This window comes from Macrobrachium nipponense, chromosome 2 (genome assembly GCF_015104395.2).
Source record: "Macrobrachium nipponense isolate FS-2020 chromosome 2, ASM1510439v2, whole genome shotgun sequence".
NCBI lineage: Eukaryota > Metazoa > Arthropoda > Malacostraca > Decapoda > Palaemonidae > Macrobrachium > Macrobrachium nipponense.
This window is the reverse complement of record NC_087201.1, coordinates 71,452,614-71,476,613: the sequence shown is the minus strand read 5'-3', so window position 1 is coordinate 71,476,613 and position 24,000 is coordinate 71,452,614. Positions and strand designations below refer to the sequence as shown.

Genomic DNA, 24,000 nt, shown 5'->3' with positions numbered 1-24,000 from the left:
TTTTATACAAAAAGTGCATTTTATGATAAAATTGATAAAAAAAAAAAAACAGGAATTTGTGGATATTTCTCATAGAAAAATACCGCGAATGTGCGAATTTTCCGCGAATAATGCGGGGAAACGTTCGTGAGAGAAATCCGCAAATGTGTGAGTCCGCGAATCCAGAGAATGCGAATACGGGGGTCCACTGTATATCATATTGTCTTCCCAAGTCTTAAAGTCTTACAAGAAACCAGTCCTGTTGCATTACCCCTGGTTAGCTTCAAGAAATTGCCTCTGGATTCTATTCACGTGGCAGTTTACCTTTCCAGTGCCCGAATTTCAAAAATTTGCCATCCATGAGGCCTACCTTTCCAAGTAGCCATTCACCTCATGTAAACTCATGAGATTTTTCAAACCCTGCAGTTTTTGCAGTTGTCCCTCCTCCCACCCATCTGATTATATGGCAAGTACAGACAACATGGAATGTTTACTAATTGGTTGTTCCTTTGTTTGTAGCTGACAAGGAATTGTTCTTTTAAATTTTTTTTTTCTTATACTGTACATTAACCCTCTTATGCCGATTGGACGTATTATACGTCGAGATAAATTGTCTGTCGGGTGCCGATTGGACGTATCATACGTCGACATAGAAAAGTTTTTTTTTAAATTTACTGAAAAATACTTATAGGCCTACCAGGCAAAAACTTTTGAATCATGTGCCTTGGGGGATGCTGGGAGCTCACAGATCAAGGCACTGTTTTGTTTACAATCATTACACAGGCGCGCAAGCGCGAATTTCTTTCATGTCGCACTAAAAAGTATCAGTGACACATCTCAGAAATTATTTCGTCACTTTGACATAATTTTTGCACCATTTTAAATTAGCTGTTACGTGGAGTATTATACATGAAAATGTGCGCAATTTCATGTAGAATACAACAAAAAAAATACTCATGATTGTAGCTTTTATCAGTTTTGAAATATTTTCATATAAATAACGATAAGTGCCAAAAATTTCAACCTTCGTCACTTTTACTCTACCGAATGGTGAAAAAATGCAATGTAAAGCTAAAACTCTTATATTTTAGTAATATTAAATCATTTACCTTCATTTTGCAACAAATTGGACGTCTCTAACACAATATTTCGATTTATGGTGAATTTATGAAAAAACGTTTTCCTTGCGTCCATGCGGTAACTCTTCCGATAAATTTTTTCGTGCCATTGTCGTAATGTTTGCACCATTTTAAATTAGCCGTTACATAAAGTTTTATATATGGAAATGTGCACAATTTCATGCACAATACAACTAAAAACAACCCATGGTTGTAGCTTTTATCAGTTTTGAAATATTTTCATATAAATAATGATAAGTGCCAAAATTTCAACCTATGGTCAAATTTGACTCTACCGAAATGGTCGAAAAACGCAATTGTAAGCTAAAACTCTATTTTAGTAATATTCAATCATTTTTTACCTTCATTTTGCAACAAATTGGAAGTCTCTAGCTCAATATTTCGATTTATGGTGAATTTATGAAGAAAAAAAATATTTTCCTTATGTCCGCGCGGTAACTCTTCCGAAAAAAATAAGAAATTTTTTCGTGCAATTGTCGTAATGTTTGCACCATTTTAAATTAGCCATTACATAAAGTTTTATATATGAAAATGTGCGCAATTTTCGTGTAAAATACAACAAAAAATAATTGAAGGTTATAGCTTTTCTCATTTTTTAAATATTTGCATATAAATCACGATATATAGAAAAAAACCACTTTTGGTTAACTTTGACTCTACCGAAATAGTTGAACAAAAGCAATTGTAAGCTAAAACTCTTACATTCTACAGTAATATTCAGTCATTTATCTTCATTTGGAAACGAATTCAAAGTCTCTAGCACAATATTTAGGTTTATGGTGAATTTAAAAAAAAACTCTCCTTCCCTCCGCGCGCAGATTCTCCGCCGCAAATCTCTGAAATGCTTACGTCGCATTCTCGTAATATTTGCTCCATTTCATATTAGGCGTTTCATAGAGTTTTATATATGAAAATGTGTGCAATTTTATGTAGAATACAACAAAAAATAATTGAAGGTTGTAGCTTTTCTCATTTTCAAAATATTTGCAAAAAAAAAATTATATAAAAAGATTTGATATTCGGTCAACTTTAACTCGTCTGAAATGGTCAAAAACTGCAATTGTAAGCTAAAAACTCTTCCAGTATAGTAATATTCAATCATTTATCTTCATTTTGAAACAAATTGGAAGTCTCTAGAACAATATTTAGATTTATGGTGAATTTAAAAAAAAAAAGGAAAAAATTTCCACGCGTTACGAATTCATGCATCATTTTGTGATAATATTTTCTCTGTGTTGCTTTGATCATTTTACAATGTGTCATATATCAAAATGATTGCAATTTAGTGTACAATACAACGAAAAAAAATGACTTGTTAGCTGTAAACGTTTTGCTCACAGCGCGATTTGAATACAATTATATGTGAAATTTTGTTTTTGCGCTATCATATACCGCATTATTTATATATGATAATGGTTTTTTTTTTCATTTCTGATGGTTGCATACTAAACTTCAGGCAATGCCAAAAAAAGAGCCAAAAATGAACTCTAATCTTGAAAACTAAGCGCGCTGTGATTTTTTGAAAAAAATATTTTTTTCGCTTCCGCGCTCACTCTGAGAGCCCCCCTCGGCATACGGGAGACAATTTTCATGATACCCCTTCAGCGTAAGAGGGTTAATTGGACTGATAACCATACAGATAAGTTCATTGAAGCTGACAGGTTTATATTAAGAAAATGTGTTTTGTAGGTTTCTCAAAGAAATTTCCTGCTTTTGTTATAGGTTAGTGTATTTTGCTCAGTGGTGTATACTTTCAGTACTTACAAAAAGTTATATACAGTTATATATAGTTTGAGTAATGAAGTAGTAGTACTTGACGTTTTTAGGCAGCATTGGGCCTGGAACGTCAGATACAATGTAATTAGGGGACTGCTTGTATTATTGACATCATGGAGTTTGTGTTTGGTTGAATATACACCTTCTGAATGTGAGTGAGTTCAAATTTCCATTTTATACTACCAAAAATTGTTTGAACATTATTAAAAATATTTTGTACTTCAGTTCCTTGTTATCGGCAGGGTTTCTGTTCCCAACGGCATGACAAACAACTGAAAAGCAGCAATAATAGCACTAATCCCCTGGTTATTGGCACCAGTATGCAAGGATCTGCGCCGATAAGTTACGATTGGTGCACATCAGCACTGAAAACCGGATTGCTGATAACCAAGGCCACCAATAACCAGGGACTTCCTGTACAATATAGATGGCTGGGTATATTTTATTTTTCAGATTTATAGGTTTGTGGCATGTGAAGGAGATATAACTGAATTCTATTTGCAGGATTCTCCAGTAAGAGGACCAACTGGGTTGCAGGCTGGAGATGTTATAATGGAAGTCAATCATTGCTCCATTCAAACCCAAGCAACTTGGGAGCAGTGCATTATAAAGAGTATTACAAGTGATCAGTTAGGATTTTGCATACCAGAATCAGCAGTTCACTCATATGATGAGACAATTCACCATGGTAAGGTTTTTAATTGCTTTCAGTTACTTTTTTCCTAATCATAGATATTACTCTTTTTGCACCCGTATTGTTGCCTTTATACCTTTATGTAAAACCCCAAGAGAATTTTCATTGAATCCAAGATGCAGTAACACTGCAACTTATGGACTTTGGTACTTATCACCTACTTAATATAATTTTCTGCTTGGCTACCATTTTACATGATGGAAATTATTAAAATAATCTCTTAAATTAAATCTTGAATGAAAGGACACGTTAGTTTAGGTTAAGAACTATGTGGCATTGCCGTTAGCTGTAAGATATCTAGAAAATGTTCAAGAGGAGGCTATGACATAGGGTCTTAGTTACTTATCAGAGAGCCAGACCCCCAAAGTGTCTGTTAAGTTAAAGTGCAACTGTACTACATTCAATTTCATGAACTGTCAAATGACCATGTTCACATTTAATCATGGTGTATATTTACTGTTAGGTAATAATACTTTCGTGATATTTGTGATTTATTTTGAGATTAATTCTGCTTTCAACAGTAAACAAGAAAATTGATCTTTGGAAAAATGTTGCATTAATATTTACCCAGATAAATAGGCTACTTAGTTTTCTTCCACAATCTTTTGATACAGTTCTTCCCTAAACACTCATGGCTTCACTGTGACATTCACATCATGAAACTTTTTTGGTATTTTCACTTCCTTGTGATCTTTAAATGGAAAAATAAAGTCCACAGTAGTATATGTGTAGTATATTTCTAAATACAGGTAACTTTCACCAACTTGGTCAGTTGGCAAAAGCTACCTGTATTTAGCAATATATTACATACCATATACTCTTGTGGACTTTAATTTTCCATCTTAGAGTATGTTGCATTCATGCAATGAGGGTTCTAAATTTGAAAAATCATAAAAATGGACAATCTTAACTCAGGATATATTTAAATAGAGTTGTACTCTTGGGAAAGGGCAAACATAGACAATGGAGACTTGGGATGAGGATGTTGTATGGTCACTGTGCAAGTATGATTGCTAGAAGAGGAGCAGACATTAATGTGGGTGTAGTCAGTATCAGAGAAAGCCACAGCTGTTGGTACAGTCAATGGAAAATGAACAGTTACCACTGCAGGTGCAGCCAGTGCTGAAGTTCAGTCACAGCCATCAAGCCAAGTGTTGCTAGCAGCAGCGAAGCAAAGAGATCCATATTTATTACCTGACTCAGATATTAGTGCACTTAACCAATTATGGAATAGAACAAACCAATTATGGAATAGAACAAAATTGATCATCTGGTGGGGGTAGACAGATGCAAGTCAGTTTAAGACTATACGTACTGGGTAGTGGGCAGAGCATGGTCTGAGCAGGCAGTCTTGTCAGTGAGCAAGTTAAATGTGGAGCAGTCATGATGTGTGGCATTGTGACTGCTGCATTTATGTAGGATGAGCAAATAGAAGAGCCAGATACTTGGGAATGTGCAAAGAGAATCATAGTGACTGGGCTGGTAACTTGTCAGAATTTAATTACGCATCACGATGGATGGTGCTCATTGACTACATGAAACAAGAATACAACTCTGTAGTTGACCTAGAATTATAGGACCTGGATGCAGAGAAAATAGACATATCCAATACGAAAATGGTGAACTGTGCATTTGTGGGTACTATATCCACTCTGGGGAAGTCTCACAGGTAAGGCTTGCAAACACCTGACCATGGCAGCTTCGCAAAATCTTTTGGTTTCAGTAAAGTGACAACATAGAAGTGTGACAGGGCCTACCAGGAAGGCCTTGTCACATTTGCTTAGGGATAGCAAAAAATGGCAGAAAACAAAATATGACACCAATAAAGATCACAGAAATCACAAAGTGGTTGATGACTACTACTAGTATACACAGCATATATATTACATTGTAATAAAGGTAACTAATATGTATTAGAAAAGTTTGGGCAACTAAAAACAAAAACAAAAATCACCAGAGTAATTGATATTCTAGCAGAAATCACCAGCGTTTAGTATAAGAGTTATGGGTTCTTAATTTTGGTACAAGAAAACATTTTACTTAGAAAACAAAGCAAATCTTAAAGTTAGTATTGCTCCAAAAAATGCCCAGTATTTACAAAGAAGTAAAGATGATCAAAAATACCAAAAAAAAATACATTGCAAAGTGTTGATACACCCTACATACACAACAACAAAGAAAATGAATGAAGGTTGATGTCAACAAAAACCAACTGCTAGTTGTCGACTTACGATCTATGCAAGTTACGACTGATCGACTTTACGATCACCCACAACCAAAACGACTGGGAAGCGACGGGAGCAAGAAAGAGTGGTGTCCAGCTGAACGTACGACAGTTTTTCCCCAGCTCCCACTTCTCCACACACGTAGCTCGCTTTTCAAGCTGCTAATGACTGTTATCATTCATCGGCAACAAGAATATAACTCCAGTAAACATATGCTATCAAACACAAGCATAGATGAAATTAAGAGTTTTAATCAAAACTTCAAGTCTTGGAAGAACACATTTTACTGTTATTTTCACGCTGATAAAAGATAAGTAACGTAACAGTAAAACTTGTACAGTAGGGCCTCGATAATCGCGGGGACAGGGCCCAGAACCCCCCCCCCCAATAACTAAATACCCGTGTTATCCTGGTACCCCCCTCAAAAATTGCTTTAAACTGTGTACTTTAATAATTAACCGACCCAAGACCACTATTCCAATGTTTATAACTGCCTACTTTAGTTCAAGCACCAAATATGTCTTCAACTATCACCTTAAACTAAATTCAAGAAAGTTTCAAAGTTATTTTACATTAACCGTAAAAATACATGGAGTATACATACTACTGTACATATGTAGCCTACTAGCCTATGGATTGCAGCTGGAAGCCTACATACGCATATGTCATTATATACTCACGTGGGGCTCCTTTTATTTTTATTTTACTTATTTATTTTTTTTACAAGGAAAGAGAGGGAGAGAGGTAAGAGAATTATCAAAATTATGTAAATCATATGGGTAATCACCAACAATCTATGATAAAGATGGCGACGATTTTGCAGTGCAATTGGAAGAATAATAAAGATAATGTTACCAGCAGCACACAGCAAAACATCTCTTCCCTTCTTCACAACACGTTAATATATTTCGCATAATAACTTTCATCTGACGTTTAGGCTTCTTTCCCATAAGAGTAAAAGAATCAGTGCTTTTGGATGCCACATAATTAACTTGTTTATGGGTACAATTTAAAGAACGCGCGAACACCACTTCAGTAACATAAAACAAAACGACTCCCTTGTTTACTTTATGCCTCCTTTGTTTGTGTGTGTGTGTTTAAGGTATGTCTATAATGTCACAAATCTTTTATAAATTTTCCTATCTTCAATTTCCCCTTCATCAAATCAGCAAACAAAAGTATATTACCTAACAATTCCCTTCTATTTTCATGATTTGGCCGCTGCACCAAACTAAAAGTACATAGTATATCTATTTCGTGAATGAACATATTTATGATAAAAAAAACATGATTTACTGTAATAACAGCACCCAACTATAATATTAATGTATAAACAGCAAAATACAGCAATAAAAATTTATTTTTGTCTTTTGTTTATGTTTAGAATCAGCTGATGGACGTTTATTACCGAAAGAATTATTTTGGAAAACAATTTAGTTGCTAAAAGAAACAAATTTATTAGTGGAATTGTTATTATTTTTAACTTTGTACTTAATAGAGAGAGAGAGAGAGAGAGAGAGAGAGAGAGAGAGAGAGAGAGAGAGAGAGAGAGAGAGAGAGAGAGAACTTGAATAGCTTGAGAGAGCAGCTTAGGATGAGAGTAACTGTTGACTAGCTTGAGAGAGCAACTTAGGACAAGAATAACATAATGAAATTTGTATTTTAAATATTTTTATGGTGATAAGAAATGAAACATCGATAGTGATAAGATATTCTCTTGTATACTGTTATAATATGTGGTAATCATTGAGTCAACTATAAAAGTTGTATTGAAGCACAGTTTCATAAATCACAGAAAGAATAAAAATATGGCAACACATGTACCTACAAATGTTGGGGACCATCTTGTTCTTTTATTATGATAATAATAGATCAGTATTATAGTTTTTTTCTGCAAGTGATGAGAGAGAGAGAGAGAGAGAGAAATTTTGCTATTTACTTTCATAGTATTTGAAAAATTGTAAATAAGTTTATCCTAAAAATGCATTTAGTCATGAAAAGAAGATGAAAACACTACTAATTAGTGAATCTTGCTCTATGATAAAATTCGTGATTTCGTTAATTTTCCGGAATATACGTAGTATTTGGGCTCCACAAAAAAGTAAGTAAAGTGATTTATGACAGAGTATAGAGGATACTTATGTAAAAATACATCGGTAGTTTGTAGAACGGTGTAACCACTATCACATTTTGTAAAAATAGTATGCACGAACGAGACTGTAGGTTTGGTGACGTCACGGTGGTTATACATATTTTTTTCGTGAATTAATATACATTTATGATAAAAAATAGTTACTGTACTGCTTACAGTACCATACTGTAATATTAATGCAGTCACATCAAAATAAAGTAATCAGTGCATACTGTAAACTTGTAAAGTTTATTTTTGTCTCTTGGAAAATGCATTTCCCAAGGAATTATTCCTTGAAGAGACTTTTTATTATGAAGATATGCCAATAATATATAAGATATGCATTTTTTTATGAGAATATATGACAATAATATATAAGATAAAAATGGTTTTATTATGTTTACGCTTCGTCGCCGATCGCAAACAACAATACGATAATCTATTACAATTATTATTTGTATGACTGCATTGTTCAGAGAATTTAATTACGTTATACCTAAACAATAATGAAGCTCGAATTGAAAATTAATGTTTCACATATACTTACCGAACAGTTACATAGCTTATAGCTTCTTACCTACGGCAGTCGAAATTCAAATTGTTGGCGCCAGCGGCGTTGCTATCTTAAGTATAGGTGATACAAGACCCGCCCACATCCGGGAACCCTGGGTACTGCTAGCCTTCTACCGTCAATTTTCGTTTCTGCCGCTCACGGGGTAACACCTGTGAGATTTTCGCTGCAGTCTCCTGCGTCGCCATTTTGGATTTTGGTTTTTGTTTGGTGATGTACAAGTTTTTGGTTTTTTTCTTGCAGTTAGCTATCTATTCAGTTTTTCGTCATTATTGCTAATTATGTCAGATTCTAGTTCATCTGCTGTAAGGTTTTGCAGCGCTGGCTGCAAAACAAGATTAGCTAAGTTATGTCACGATCCACACTCTAAGTGCACTAAATGCAGAGGACAAAATTGTAATGGTATGGATGTGACATGTGATGAATGTAAAGAAATTGGATGAACAGGGATGGAAGGCGGTTAGATCGCATGCTGAGAAAATGGAGAAAGATAGGAAGAGGAAGGCCAGCTCTTAGGGCTAGTAGTAAGAATAGGTTAGAAACTACTCCTGTTCCTTCGGAGACAATAAGTCTTCTCTTGCCTCTCCTTTATTAGAGAATATTTCTCCAATTAATAGTCCTCCTACTTATCCTTTGATTACCCCTGTTCAAGTTGCCCATGTTCCAAACCCAACACCATTGCCTTGCTTGAGTCTAAGATGGATAAAAAGTTCGAAGTGTTAGCTGAATCAGTTATGAAGTTAGGAATGTCTTTTAAAGCTTTCGTAGATAGTACAGTGAAATCTAGTGCAGTGCAAAGTGTTAATGTTGCGCCTGAGGAGGCGGTTGGCCGTTCCCCCTCGACTCCCAGACGAAGGTCACTGTCCCGCTCCCCCGCAAACCGGGAGAAGACATACCGGAGGTCGGAAGGAGTCTGGGGGAGTTTGCCCACGGTCAGCCGTCGACTCCGTCGACTCGCGGGTGTCGTCCAAAAAGATGTGGAAAGGTGTTAGTGTTTGTGATTCTCGTCTGTCTTCTGATTCGGAAGTGCAATCGCCATGTGTGCGCAAAAGGCGAGGTGATTTGGTGTCTCGACCGTTAAAAAGACATTGGATTCTTGCGGGTGATTCGTCACCGACTCCTGTTAAGAAGTCTAAGAGGCATTGGAGTCCTCAACCTTCGTGTAGTTTTGCTCCGGATGTGATATTTGTGAATCTCCTCCGCAGTCGCATTTTTCGGCTAAAAGCAATGGCTCTCGGACTAGACTTTGTGATAATTCACGATCACTCGACTCTCCAAGCGAGTCTCGGTCGCAGTTTCGGCTCGGTCGCCTCGTTCGACTCCGTATTACTGTCCAGAGAAGCGTATTCGCTCGTCTTTGTTCGACTCCCCTCGCCGTGAGTCGATAGGAATTTCGACTGGTTGTTCACCTGTGTCGACTCGTGGTGCGAAGACTTCACCTGTTAGAAAGAATCGTTCTTCGACTGAAAGACCATCGACTGCTACAGTGTTAGACGATTCTACCTTAGCTCCATTTAAGAAGCATTTCCAGGATCTTATGAGTTTGTTGAAATCCTCTACCAGGTAGAACATAAGCCTGATTTCGACTCTGCTTCCGTGCAGTCTGAAGAGGAAGCTTGGATCAAGATGACAAGGATTCGTCGGGCTTATTCGAGTCTTCTTAAATTTTTCCTGTCCACTTACCAGATTACTTTGAACCTGCTTCTTCTCCGTCTCACCGCCTTCAATGTTCGTTAAAGCTAGGAAGACAGCGTATTCGTGTCTACCTAAACTGGTTCTTTCTCAGTCCTCGAAGCGGGCGCTTAAGGAGTCAACAGAGTGGCTTTCTAAGAAGAGGGAAACAGGTAAGGCTTCGTTTGCATTCCCACCTTCCAAGCTTCAGAGTAAAGCGTATCGCTTCTATGCAACTGGAGAAGTTCCTTCTTTTGGAGTGTCTGCCTCCTCCCAGGGAGACTTCTCCGGTTTAGAGTGGGACTCACACCGAAGAGCAGCTTTTTCGTCAGCTAAATTTGGTTTTCTTCTTCAGAGCTGGACCATTTGGTGAAGAATATTTTTAAAGTATTTGAGTATTTAGTTTTTTGGACTGGACTGTGCCTCTTTAGCTCGCAAGATTGAAGACTGTCAGTCTTTAGAAGAAGATTTTGCCACAGACTGGTTAGGAGTTCTGTCCTGTGCGGATAAGGCTGTTAGAGATGGGTCAGGAGAATTAGCAGCCCTTTTCACTATGGGAGTGATGAAGAAGAGAGAAAGGTGGTGTTCTTTCGTGTCTAAAGGAGTCACTAATAACCAGAAGTCGGCTCTCATGTTTGCTCCTCTCTGTAAATCTCACCTTTTCCCTGAAGAAACCATTCAACAAATTCTATCGGATTTAGAAAAGAAATCTACTAATGATCTCCTTCTTCAGTCTTCTAGACGTTCGAAAGAGCCTACTCCGACAGGAGCAAAGTCCGCTCCTCTTCAGAAGCATCCCTTTCGAGGGAATAAACCTAAGTGGCAACAACCCAGGACTAATTTGCGTTCACAGTACGAGTTCTCAAAGAAACCTCCCCCCAACTTCGGACGAGTGAGAAGCCGTTCCTTCACGTGCAAGTAGGGGCAAGACTCCATCTTTTTTGGGAAGAATGGAGTCGAAGAGGTGCAGAGCAATGGGTAGTGCAAGTTCTTCGAGAGGGATACTCGATTCCTTTTATTCTAGATCCTCCTCTCTCCGATACACCAATCAGCTTAACAGCATATTCTCCAGGATCAGAGAGAGCTTTGGCTTTAGCAGCAGAGGTCAATGCACTCATCAAGAAGGGAGCAATAGAGGAAGTCCTCGACAGTTCTCAGGGATTCTACAACAGACTCTTTGTAGTTCCCAAAGCCTCGGGAGGTTGGAGGCCAGTGCTAGATGTAAGCGCATTGAACCTTTTTGTGCTGAAGACAAAGTTCAATATGGAAACAAATCATTCTGTGATGTCGGCACTTCGCCCAGGCGATTGGATGGTGTCCTGGACATGAAGGACGCTACTTTCATGTCCCGATTCACCAGAGTTCAAAGAAGTTCCTGAGATTTGTGTTCGAAGGGAGGACGTATCAATTCAGAGCCCTTTGTTTCGGCCTTTCGACGGCCCCTCAAGTGTTTACTCGTGTTCTTGCTCCATTGGGGAAATTGCTGCATATGTTGGGCATAAATGCAGCATTTTACCTGGTACGAACATGGCTTCTCAGATCGGGTTCGAGGACACAGTGCGTGAAGGATTTACGGAAGACACTGTCATTAGCGAGTCAATTGGAATTCTCATCAACCTGGAGAAGTCTCAATTAGTGCCGTCCCAGAAGATCCCCTATTTGGGGATGATTCTGGACTATTCAGACTTTTTCGGTTTTTCTGTCCCCGAAAAGAATAGAATCTTGCCTCAAAAAAGTGAGCCAATTCCTGAATCGTCAGTCCTCCTCCGCCTTGGAATGGATGAGTCTTCTAGGGACGTTATCATCAGTAGAGACGTTTGTAAAGTTGGGTCGTCTTCACATGAGATCTCTTCAGTTTTTATCTCAAAGCGAGGTTGGTGTCGGAAGTCTCAACCAGACACGTATTCGTTCCCAGTGTCGGAAGAGATCAAGAACGACTTGAGATGGTGGATGTCGAGGGAAAGATTGCAGGAGGGTCTCTCCCTGACATTAAGGAACCCAGACGTAGAATTATACTCCGACGCATCGGACAGAGGTTGGGGAGCTCTCCTAGGGACCAAAAAGATCTCAGGATTATGGTCAGAGAAAGAGAGGTTGAATCACATCAACATGAAGGAGTGAAGGCGATTTGGTTCGGTCTGCAAGCATTCGCTCCTTGGTCGTGGGAAAGAGAGTGGCAGTATACTCCGAAACACCACCGCTCTATCTTATATCAGGAATCAGGGAGGAACCCATTCATTCTCCCTCAACAAAGTCGCAGAAGATCTCCTTCTCTGGTCTCAAGATCGGGATATTTCCCTCGTTCCGAGGTTTGTACAGGGGAAGTTAAATGTACTGGCAGACGAACTCAGTCGAGTAAACCAAGTTCTTCCACAGAGTGGACATTGCAAGACAAAATTTGTCAGGAACTGTGGAAACTTTGGGGAAGACCTTCAGTGGATCTGTTTGCCACGTCGAGGAACAATTCGACTTCCGATCTTTTGTGCCCCAGTTCCAGATCCTCTTGCTTGGAAGACCGACGCAATGCTTCAGGATTGGACGGGTCTAGACGTTTACGCTTTCCCCCATTTGGAATGATCAGAGAGGTGTTGAACAAGTTCCTCTCACATCAAAATGTGTCAATGACGTTGGTAGCACCATTCTGGCCCAGGAAAGAGTGGTTTCCAGACCTTCTCAAGTTGGTTATAGACCATCCCAGACTTCTTCCTCAGTATCCTCGGCTACTCAAACAGCCCCACTTCGACAGGTATCATCAGAATTTGTCCGCTCTGTCACTGACAGGGTTCAGACTGTCCGGAAACTCGTCAGAGCTAAGGGTTTTTCTCGTAGAGCGGCAGAGGCTATTTGCTAACTGTCGAAGAAGCTCTTCTGCCAAGCTTTACCAATCAAAGTGGGGAGTCTTTAGGACGTGGTGCAGAAGACATAATTTCTCGTCTTCTAAAACCTCTGTGACAGAAATAGCTGATTTTTTTTTTGCTGTACCTTAAAGAAGTTAAGAACTTGTCGGTATCGACAATTAAAGGGTACAGAGCTATGCTGTCCTCAGTGTTTAAGCATAGAGGGCTTGACATCTCTCTAACCAGGATATGGAGATTTAATTAAATCTTTTAATACAGTAAAAGTATCCAAGAAGGATAGTGTGGACTGGAACTTGGACGTAGTTTTAACACTTTTCTGATGTCTTCACGATTCGAGCCACTTCGTGAAGCGTCTTTGAGAGATGTAACGAGGAAGGCACTTTTTCTCTTCGCTTTGGCTACAGCAGGAAGAGTGAGTGAGTTACAAGCCATCCACAAAGAGGTGGGGTTCAAAAAATCGTAATGCGGTTTGTTCTTTTGTTAACGAATTTTTAGCAAAGAACGATCTCCCTCTAACCCATGGCCTAAATCTTTTGTACTTAAGGGATTATCTAATATAGTGGGTCCGATGGACGAAGAATATTTACTATGTCCTGTCAGAGCTCTGAAATGTTACCTGTCAAGGACACAATCCGTTAGAGGTAATTCCGACCGACTTTGGTGTTCGGTTAAGAATTCTGCAAAACCCCTCTCCAAGAACGCTATTTCGTTCTTTGTGAGAAGTCTGATACTGGAGTCACACTCTCAAGTCCAAGATCAGACTCTAAATGTGCTTAAGGTGAAAGCACATGAAATACGTGCAGTGGCGACATCCTTAAGCTTCAAGCACAATATGTCGCTTTCCTCGATTCTTCAATCTACGTTTTGGAGATCGAGATCTGTGTTCGCCTCATTTTACCTGAAGAATGTAGAGGCTACCTATGATAGTTGTTGTAAATTGGGTCCTTTGTCGGTAGCGGGCATGGTGTTGGGAAAGGAAAACATAGGGGAACTTTCTATCCTCTACTGTCTCCTCGCCTTGTTATAGGTTGTTGAGTCGTGGGCAGACTGGAGGCTCATAGTGCTTTGGAGAACCTCCAGATCTTATTTATTACTTTTGAGTATGTCATTATTTTTGGTATAGGTGATGGTCTTGTTGTTTTTATCTGGTTTCTGAAGCCCAGGGCAAGGGCATTATCTGTTTTTTAATATTTGTCAACCAACGGTCTTGTCCATGGTTACAAAATCCCACTAAGTAGGGACGACCCTGGCCTATACTGCCACGTCTCCTACGAGTGATGAGAGCGCCAACCAGAGGCAGTATTCTCCTGCAGCTGCTCTCTCACAAGGTAGGGTACTGCAACATTTGCTGTTTAATGTGGTCTTACTGTCATTTTTATGTAGTCCATCTACCCTCCTTCCGGGTAGTTTGGATTCAGCTATGTAACTGTTCGGTAAGTCACTTATGTGAAAATGATATTTTCATGATAAAATAAAGTTTCACATATACTTACCGAACAGTTACATAATCAAAGCCCACCCACCTCCCCACAGATGGACGTGTCGGCTAAACGAAAATTGACGGTAGAAGGCTAGCAGTACCCAGGGTTCCCGGATGTGGGCGGGTCTTGTATCACCTATACTTAAGATAGCAACGCCGCTGGCGCCAACAATTTGAATTTCGACTGCCGTAGGTAAGAAGCTATAAGCTATGTAACTGTTCGGTAAGTATATGTGAAACTTTATTTTATCATGAAAATATCATTTTTCTTAAATGTTATTACTAATGTAATTACATTACTACTATTAACATTTCTAAAAGGTTAAGAATGACAAAGGTCGCTGTGAGGTGTAACTCAATGTTTACATTTCTGCTGGCCACTCAACTACAAGTTGATGTCAATGATGTGGAATTATTCCATGAATACTAATAGGCTATATATTATGAAGATATGCCAATAATATATAAGGTGAGAATGGTTTTATTACCTTTATTGTCAGTTAATGTCATAATGTGAATCTGTTCATGCATTTGCCGGTTATTGGAACTGGATGAGGCTTAGCCTACCATGGACAAGCCTGCGATGCTGCGATTCATACCAGCCAGTGATATAAACTGAGAAGTGGTCCAAGGAAAAACCCGTGATTGCTGATCCGCGACTAAGCGAGGCCCCACTGTACTACTATGAGATCAAGTGAAAATAGCAAATGGAATTATCATAAACCAATGTGCATTGAACCTAGGGAATTAGCTGAAATTAATAATTACTATGCCATATATGTATAAAGTATACTGTGTAGTGTAGGCTAGACTGCTTTATATTTAAAGATGGTACTGATTACCCTAGTGTATGCTAGGCTAGTGTAATATTCTTACGGTAAATTAACATGGGCTGACTTTCCAAATCGTCTTGCGGCTGGTTGGTCTTAACTAATTGTGGTCTTAAGTCGACAACGAGCTGTACTTACAAACACTTTACCTAGATGTAGCTCATCAGCTAGTTAGCTTAGAACCTGACACTAAGAAGCAGACACTAAAAACTCACCCTCAGTCACACTTTCCTCTTTACACTACTGAATACACGCAGGACAATTGACCTACCTACACAGAACAAAAAAAAACACAAACATGTGTACTCACCCAACTCCAGATACTCCAGGCTATGCTATGCTGTCTGCTGGTCAAGGTCGCTGAGACACCAACAACAACAACCAAGAACCACAAACCAGGACCACAACCCCACAACTCAACAAGGAACACAACCACAACTCAACAACACAACAACAACACAACACCCAAGGACCACAACTCAACAACACAGCAAACCAACAAGGAACACAACCACAACTCATCAACAAACAAGGAATACAACCACAACAAAAGACCACTGCACAATCATCAACTTAAAAAAAATAACAACACAAAAAGGCAACACACACACCCACTAACAACACCAAGGAATCACAACAGCTTACCAACAACCCTCAACAACTCACAACCACACCAAGAAACCACAACAGCTCCCCAACAACAACAACGACTCACATATAACCCAACAGGAACTCACAAGCACAACAAATCTAACAACTCGGGGTAGAACAACTCCAAAGCAACAAAATCAGACTTAACATAAACTTAACCAACAAATCAATAACACACAACTTAAATGACTTTCAATGCCTCCAACACTATTCACAGACCACCAGCACTACTGATCATCCCCGATTCTGACTAAAGACTAAAGACTGACTCAAAAAACACAGAACTCTAATCATAACTCTAAACTCCAACAGCACCAGCAGACAACACAGAACTCACCAACAGCCAATTCAATCGTTAACTATCCATCCACCAATTACACCCTCTCTCTCTCTCTCTCTCTCTCTCTCTCTCTCTCTCTCTCTCTCTCTCTCTCTCTCTCTCTCTCTCTCTCTCTCTCTCTCTCTCTAGGACGTTGTCAAATGGAACTCCCATGACTCCTCCATAGCTTCCATGTTTATTGTCAGTATAAGTTCTATGTATATTTGTTCAGCAAAAATAAATTGTTCTTGAAAAGACCTCATATAACTCCAGTTCAAATAAAATTACTGTATCTTTGTGTGGCAAATAATTCATGCCTTATAAATTCATTAGATATCATTTGTAATGTTAGAGGTACACATTTTAAGAGAATGAATATTGATTAGAGGGGTAAATGTTTACTCAACAGCTTTTGAAAGCTCTGATGGATCAGTTCAGTGTTGTAGTGGAGACAGTGAAGCACATCTGTGTTTTGAGTTGTTAGAAGATAAAGAAAAAGATTCAGGAGTGGCTGCCATGCAGCCATTCTCATGTTTACCTGCACGTTTAGCAATATCTATGAGGTAAGTAAGGCCTTCAGTTGTGTTTGAGTATTGTACTTTAGCAGGTAATGAATTAAGCAATATTATTTTATAGAACTTATCACATTATTATTTTTAATATTTCTGCAAAAGTTTTACAGATTTGCAATTACCTTTTCATAGCTGCTGTTTATTATTATTATTATTATTATTAAATTTACTGTTTAAAAGGATGGCTGCATCCTGTGAATTAAACTTATATTAAGTCGTCTCAATTTTATGTTTGGCTCACTTCTCATACACATTAACTTAGGTTTGGCTCACTTCTCATACACATTAACTTAGGTTAACAACTGGCCAGTGTTCATATTTTGGCAAAGAGAAATATGTAAACAGCATTTATATGGCAGTTTTATTCCCTATACAAGTGCAGGCATTGAAATAAAGTTTGTTAAATGTGTAAACTTGCCAGCAGATTTCTACGGATTTAGCACACCGGATTCCAATACCTGCACTGATATAAAAGAGTAAAACTGCTGCATAAATGCAGTTTATGCATATCTCTTTGCCAAAGTCTTATCATTGGCCAGTTGTTGACTAATATACCATGGAAGAGAAACAAGTTATAAGTAAAATTGAGAAAGATCAATATAATATTAGTAACTTGCATGGTGCAGCCATCCTTTTTAACAGGACATCCTTAATAGTAGAGAGTCTATTTCCTTCCCTATTATTTAGATTTTTATTTTTATTTGCATCACCTCAACTTAACATTAATGAAATGGCCATATCTAACATTAATGAATGGTCATATCTTATGGCCTAGTGCAATGGTCCATACAAAGCGTAATTCGGTAATGTTCTCAGGTTCAGTTTCAAAGAATTTAATTACATATTATTCAAATTCAGAGAGGAATATCTGGCCAAAAGGAATTGCCCCCCCTTTTTTTTTTTTTTTTCTAACACTCTGAAATGTCCAGCCTTACCTACTTATGCTTTACAAGAAGTTTTAAAAAATATATTAAACAAAAACCCAGACAATATCAATTGAGGCACATAAACTTTATTCTTAAACATAAATTTACCGGCAAATTCTTTATAACACTATATTGATAGAGAAAGAGAGATGTTAAGCAAAGACATTGTAAGTGGGCTGTTTACCCAAACCATGATTCAATACATGTTATATATAACCGCCTGGTACACATGCCACACATAACTGAAAATTTTTTATAACTACATATTTACGTATTGGGTATTGTATTTCAAGTACTGTACTACTTCATCAAGTAGTACAAGTAATGCCATCCAGGTAATCATCAGTAAAAACTGATATAGGAAAAAGAGAGAGGAGAGATAGAAGAAAGTGAGCCCCGAGTAGGTAAAGAATGCAAGGTAGTATTATCCTAACAACAGATGAATGCACAGGCCACAAAGGGTAATGGAAGTCACAATGGAGTGGTGGGACAAGGAGGACACAAAATGACTGGCCATATTGAGTTTTTTTGACCCGAGTCCTACCCGGTGTGTGCCTGATGAGTCATGCCGTTAGTTCCAGGCGGGCGACGAACCACCCTCACGGCAACAACCGTGACTCGTCCGCCTTGATTTCATTTGTTTCATTCATTCACCCTCCACCCTCACAGGTACAAACAAGAAAGCCTTGGTTGTACTGTCCAATAAGCCTGGAGAATAAATACAAATTGTTTTTCTATCATGTTTATTTAATTGAACTTGGGCAAATCCATTAAGTAACAAATCCACTAAGTTTCAGCCAGTTACTGTAATTTTTTTTTTTGTTTTTTTTTTTATCTCAGTCCATCTTATTTGATAGGTGTGTCTTTTTATAGTGTGGGTTACCGTGGGTTACCATCCTGCCGCCTTATGAGTCCACATTCTCTCATCAATGTGCGCCTGTTTTTCTAATAGCCCACACTCTTCTACATTATTAATAGAATAATCCATTTATTTGATTATTATTACTTAATAATTAAATACAATATTAATTAATTGAATTAACTATTATTATTATTATATAATAATGGATATTATTATTGATACAAGTATAATAATAATTTGTGTCCATTGCAGTCCATCTTGATTTGACTGGGTGGTTTTTATAGTGTGGGATTTCCTGGGTTGCATCATGGCTCCTTAGGAGTTCCCATTTCACTTTTCCTCACTGTGCGCTGTTTCTAGTAGCACACCTCTTCTGCATGATTCCATGGAGCGACGTTCGGCATCTAGTTTTTTTCCCCTTGTTCCTTTTCAAGGATCTTGGATCGTGCCTAACGTTCCCTATGAATAACTTGCCGGTACAATTTTTTCCACCCTGGCATATCCCTATATTCCTTTTATTTTCTATTTTCAGGTCTTGATACTTATAAATTTTTTTTCTCATTCCTTTTCTCATCATCTACATGTCCCAATGGCATTGCAATAATTCAATGAGTGATACTTTCTTCAGGGATTTTGTCAATCAACATCACATCTTGGTCTGTTGGCATGTACACCCTATCAAGTTTCGATTACCATAAGTGCCCAGAGGATCTTTGCCTGATCGTTTTCTATCGCTCCCTCAGGTTGCTGGTTCATACCCACTTATTTAACTGCAAGCTTAGCTGATGTTTCCTTTAGCTTGCTCCAGTGGATGGCTTTGCTACTACAAATCATGGGCCCTCTTTTTGTACTGGTTCTGTGCAAGTGCCTGACATTCGCTTGCTATTTGGTTTATGGTCTTGTCTTTCATATTGTACTTCTTGAATATGGGTGAGAAGTCATTTAAACAAGATTATGATTACGGAAAGAGGTGGAATGAAATATGAGCCATACATGTAATGCATACATTAAACAGGGTCCTATTTTGTACAAAGGTTGCATAATGCTGGAGGTTATGTCATGTCCTTTGCAAAGATGCAAGGTCAGACAGAAGAAGGTAGATCTTGTGCGAGTCTAAACTTTTAAGTATAGGTGTTGCAGAAGAGATCATATATGTTTCTAGGTGGATTGAACTTTACCCTTTACCAAAGGTAGTGTCACAAAGAAAGGAAGAGGCGAGTTTCTGTTCTGGCCTTAATTTTGATGTTCACAGGTTGTATAAGCTGAGAGCCCACAGTTATCGGTGCTATGTAGGAACCTTTGTTTTATTAACACTAATAGGTCGCGTGAGAGTTCAGATTCATGCAGAATGCAAATGAAATGCAGTACAATATACATACTTAAAATGTGAAAAGAATCCAAGTCCAAATTCTTCTTTCCTGCTGTTGTCCTTACATTAAGGGGTCAGTTGCCTGATGCGTCTTCTCCACTGCCTTCTATCAGAGGCATCATCCTCCATCAAACCTCTTCTGTCATATCTTCCTTCACTTTATCTTGCCATCTACTTTTCTGTCTCCCTCTTGATCTTCCTCTAACAGGTTCTTCCCAAGCCCTCTTCACTTCCTCCTTGTCACTCATCCTTAACACATGCCTTACCATCTCAATCAGGACTCTTTTATCACCTCTGAAATCTTTACTAAACCTGCTCTTCTTCTTATTTCATCATTTTCCAATCTCTCAAGCAGTGATATTCTCATAATCCACCTCAGCATTCTGCACTCGGCTATCAATCTGGTGGTCTGACATTCAATTCTTGGCTCGCCCAGTGCGGAGTCAGAGGAATTTATTTCTGGTGATAGAAATTCATCTCTTGATATAATGTGGTTTGGATTCCACAATAAGCTATAGGTCCCATTGCTAGGTGACCAATTGGTTCCTAGCCACATAAAAATATCTAATCCTTCGGGCCAGCCCTAGAAGAGCTGTTGATCTGCTCAGTGGTCTGGTAAAACTAAGATATACTTAACCTCAGCATTCTCATCTCTTCTCTCAAGCTTTACTTTCTCTTTTCTTTTTAGAGCCAATGTTTCTAATTCATAAGCTTGATTGGCATTTTTTATCACATACTACTCCAGCTACATCTCTCCACTTCCCCCATGCCGCCTTTATCCTACTGTCAACTTCAGCCTCACATCCTCCTCCTTGGCTTAAAGTAGATCCTAAGTATTATAATCGAACTTTTTCTTTCTTGTATTAACTGTTCTGTCTCTATCTTCTCTACTGCACACCAAAACCTCTATTTTATTCACATTTGCCTTTAAGCCACCCCTCTCTAAAGACTCCTACCACTCTCCAACCCTTCTCTGTAGGTCTTCCTCATCTTCAGCAGTAATCACCAGATCATCGGCGTACAACAACTCCCACAGCACTTCATTCCTGATCTTTTCACTCAACATATCCATGACCAGCACAAACAAAAATGGGCTTAATGCTGACCCTTGATGTATTCCAACACAAACTTCAGAGTTTTCTGTTTCCCCAACTGCTGTTATTTCTTTTGTGCTCATTCTTTTATATATCATCTCTACCAGCCTAACCAACTTTTCTAGGATTTCCTCTTCCTCAAACACCAAAACATCACTTCTCTTGGGATTCTATCGTGTGCTTTCTCTAGGTCTATAAATGCACAATAGAGCTCCTGGCCTCCCTCTAGCCTCTTTTCCTGTAGCTATCTCACTGCGAAGATGGCATCCACCACCCCTCTCCCTCTCATAAATCCTTACTGCTGTTTCCCAATCTTTACAGTCTCTTAATCTCTCATTTAGTATCCTATCTAAAACTTTCAATCCGTACTCTGTTAATTTATTTCCCCTGTAGTTACCACAATCCATGACATCTCCCTTCTGCTGGTATATGTATATAGCACCATTAGACTCTTCTCCCAATCCCTTGGCATTTCTTCCTTTTCCCCATATAGCTTTTAATAAATCTAGCATACATTTCTCCCCCTCTGTACCTAGTAATTGATCATTTCAATTTGGAACTCTGATGGACCTGGTGCTTTACCATTCTTCATTTTACTTATGCTCTCTTCATATCTCTATCCTGTATCTCCTTCACTAGTCTCTCCACCCTCTGTGTTTCCCCCATCTCCTCTCTCATTTTCAGTATTTAAAAGTTGTTCAAAATACTCTCCATCTCTTCTTGATATCTTTATCCCTATACAATATATTTCCCTCTTTATCCTCGATGACATCCAATTTACCCAAATCCTGTCTCTGTCTTTTCCTCAAATTTGAAATCTTGTAAGATATCCTTTTCTCCTTCTCTCATTCCTAATCTTTCATTCAACTGCTCTGCTGCCCTTCCAATAGCCATACCTACCCTCCTTCTCACATCTCTTTCCTCTTCTCTGTAACGGTCCTCTGCACCCTGCATGCCTTACTTTCTAGTCCTTAATGCTTTTGGTTTTCTTTTAATTGATTCTTGCACTAATGCATCCCTCCACCACTTTTCCCCTCTCGACAGTCCATATCCGCTGGTTCTTCCCACCAGTCCCTCTGCTCCCCCACTCATATTTCTCTCTTGTCTGTCCAGATATTTCCCACTCTTACCCTGTGCAACTTTTACGTTCCCCCTTTCCAGCCATCTCTCTCTCACAGTCCTCCTAAATTGCTCCCCCTTATCTCCTTCAAGTTCCCAAATTTTAATTCTAGATTTCCTCTTTCTCTTTTTGGGTCTCCTCCACTTTCATATGTTATCAAGTACTTATCCAGCTTCTGAAACCATGTGTTCATATATGCCAATTCAAAAGTGATCATCTCCAATGTATAATCCCCACCTTTATTTCTAATTCCACCCATGGCTTCCATGTACCTCCTCATACCCATCTCCTCTTTCCCACCTTGCCATTCATAACAGCTCCTATTATTAGTTTCTCCACCTCCTTCACTGTTCTAATGACAGCCTCAAATTCTTGTCTAAAATAATTCTTTCTCTTGCTCCTGGCACCCCATCTGAGGAGCATATGTTGATATTGTATTCACTACTTTTTTCCCTATTAATATTGGAATCTTTAAAACCAAAACCCCACCATTTTACTATCTTTACTTCTACCATTCCTTCCAGTTATTACTACTATAATTCCAACTCCATTTTCTTCCCTCTCGTGACCTGCTGTAATAAAGCTTATTCCATTTCTTTCCTCTCGTGGTCCGCTGTAATAAAGCTTATACCCATTTCCTGTCTCTTGAGTTCCACTCCCTTTCCACCTAGTTCCTCCTCACCATCACATCTTCTGTCTCCCTCAGTCTTCCTCTTAGAGTACCAATATTCCACGTACCTGCTCTTATCTTCTACTTCTTTGGTCATAGTCGTGAACCTTGTGGTACCCCTCGCCCATTTATCACGCCAGTAGGGGTATTATGAATTGCGTTGCTTACAGGGGATGCCCTAGCTGCATTCATATTTCTCACATCATCAGGCATGGTTCATTGTTGGGCAAAGGGGTTTTTACAACCGCATGCCCTTGCTGTCATCAACCACAGTTATTGGCAGTGAACCTCGTCTTTGACTAAAAAGTCCACCTGCAAGGCAGCAGCTTCCAATGTTACCTGGCATATGCTGTCACACACAAATTTCTTTCATACAAGAAATCATATATTTATTTGTTAAATATTTTGAGCCAGTAGGTATATTGAAATACATTTGATCTTGGTTCATGAGAATATTAAAAAAAATGAAGTTTGCTGACAATAACAAAGAAGCTGATGCTTTTGTTTACTATGATCAAACACTGATTTTGTTTTGTTGCTAAGTTCATTATTATTAAAAAATGAGTAGAAGAAATCTATGATTTTAGTGTGGCACCCTTAAAATCAAGGGGATTGTTACACAACTATCTATTAATAGTAATTGGTAGATGCTCCACGAGACCCAATTGCTAAGTGCACAGAATGCATTTTCCATGTGTGTTTTACTAATATCAGCCAAAGTATATGGCAAGGTTTTAGACAAGTATCCATAGTAATTTTGACCAAAAGTAATTGCAAGGTCTTAGACAGGTATCTGTAGAGTTAAAAACTAATGAACATCTTTTTTTAGGTGAAACTTACCCTCTATCATTTGCATTATGTGCAACAACTTGATGCAGGTTCAGAAAGTGTTAACAATGAAACAATCATTAACAAACACTCCCTTTTGGGGGGTGGGATTAAACAGTTGGTCGTCATTCTTCTCTTGTTGATGAAACCGCTTTTGTTGTGTAGACAGACAAGTGCTCTGAAATTTGAGTTTGTTTTTTATTTGGCAATATGGATTTTTCTCAGTCTTCCCTAT

General features: G+C 38.6%; 1 protein-coding gene across 1 annotated transcript in view; it reads left to right on the top strand.

The window, feature by feature from the left end:
* Nucleotides 1–17,376, top strand: part of LOC135221209 (membrane-bound transcription factor site-2 protease-like) — a 209,759-nt gene extending 192,383 nt beyond the window's left edge. The window contains exons 7-9 of the mRNA XM_064259029.1: nucleotides 3,399–3,582; nucleotides 16,734–16,887; nucleotides 17,256–17,376. Of these exons, the coding sequence (XP_064115099.1) occupies nucleotides 3,399–3,582; nucleotides 16,734–16,887; nucleotides 17,256–17,376 (459 nt within the window). The remainder of the gene's footprint in view (nucleotides 1–3,398; nucleotides 3,583–16,733; nucleotides 16,888–17,255) is intronic.
* The last annotated feature ends 6,624 nt before the right edge of the window (nucleotides 17,377–24,000 follow it).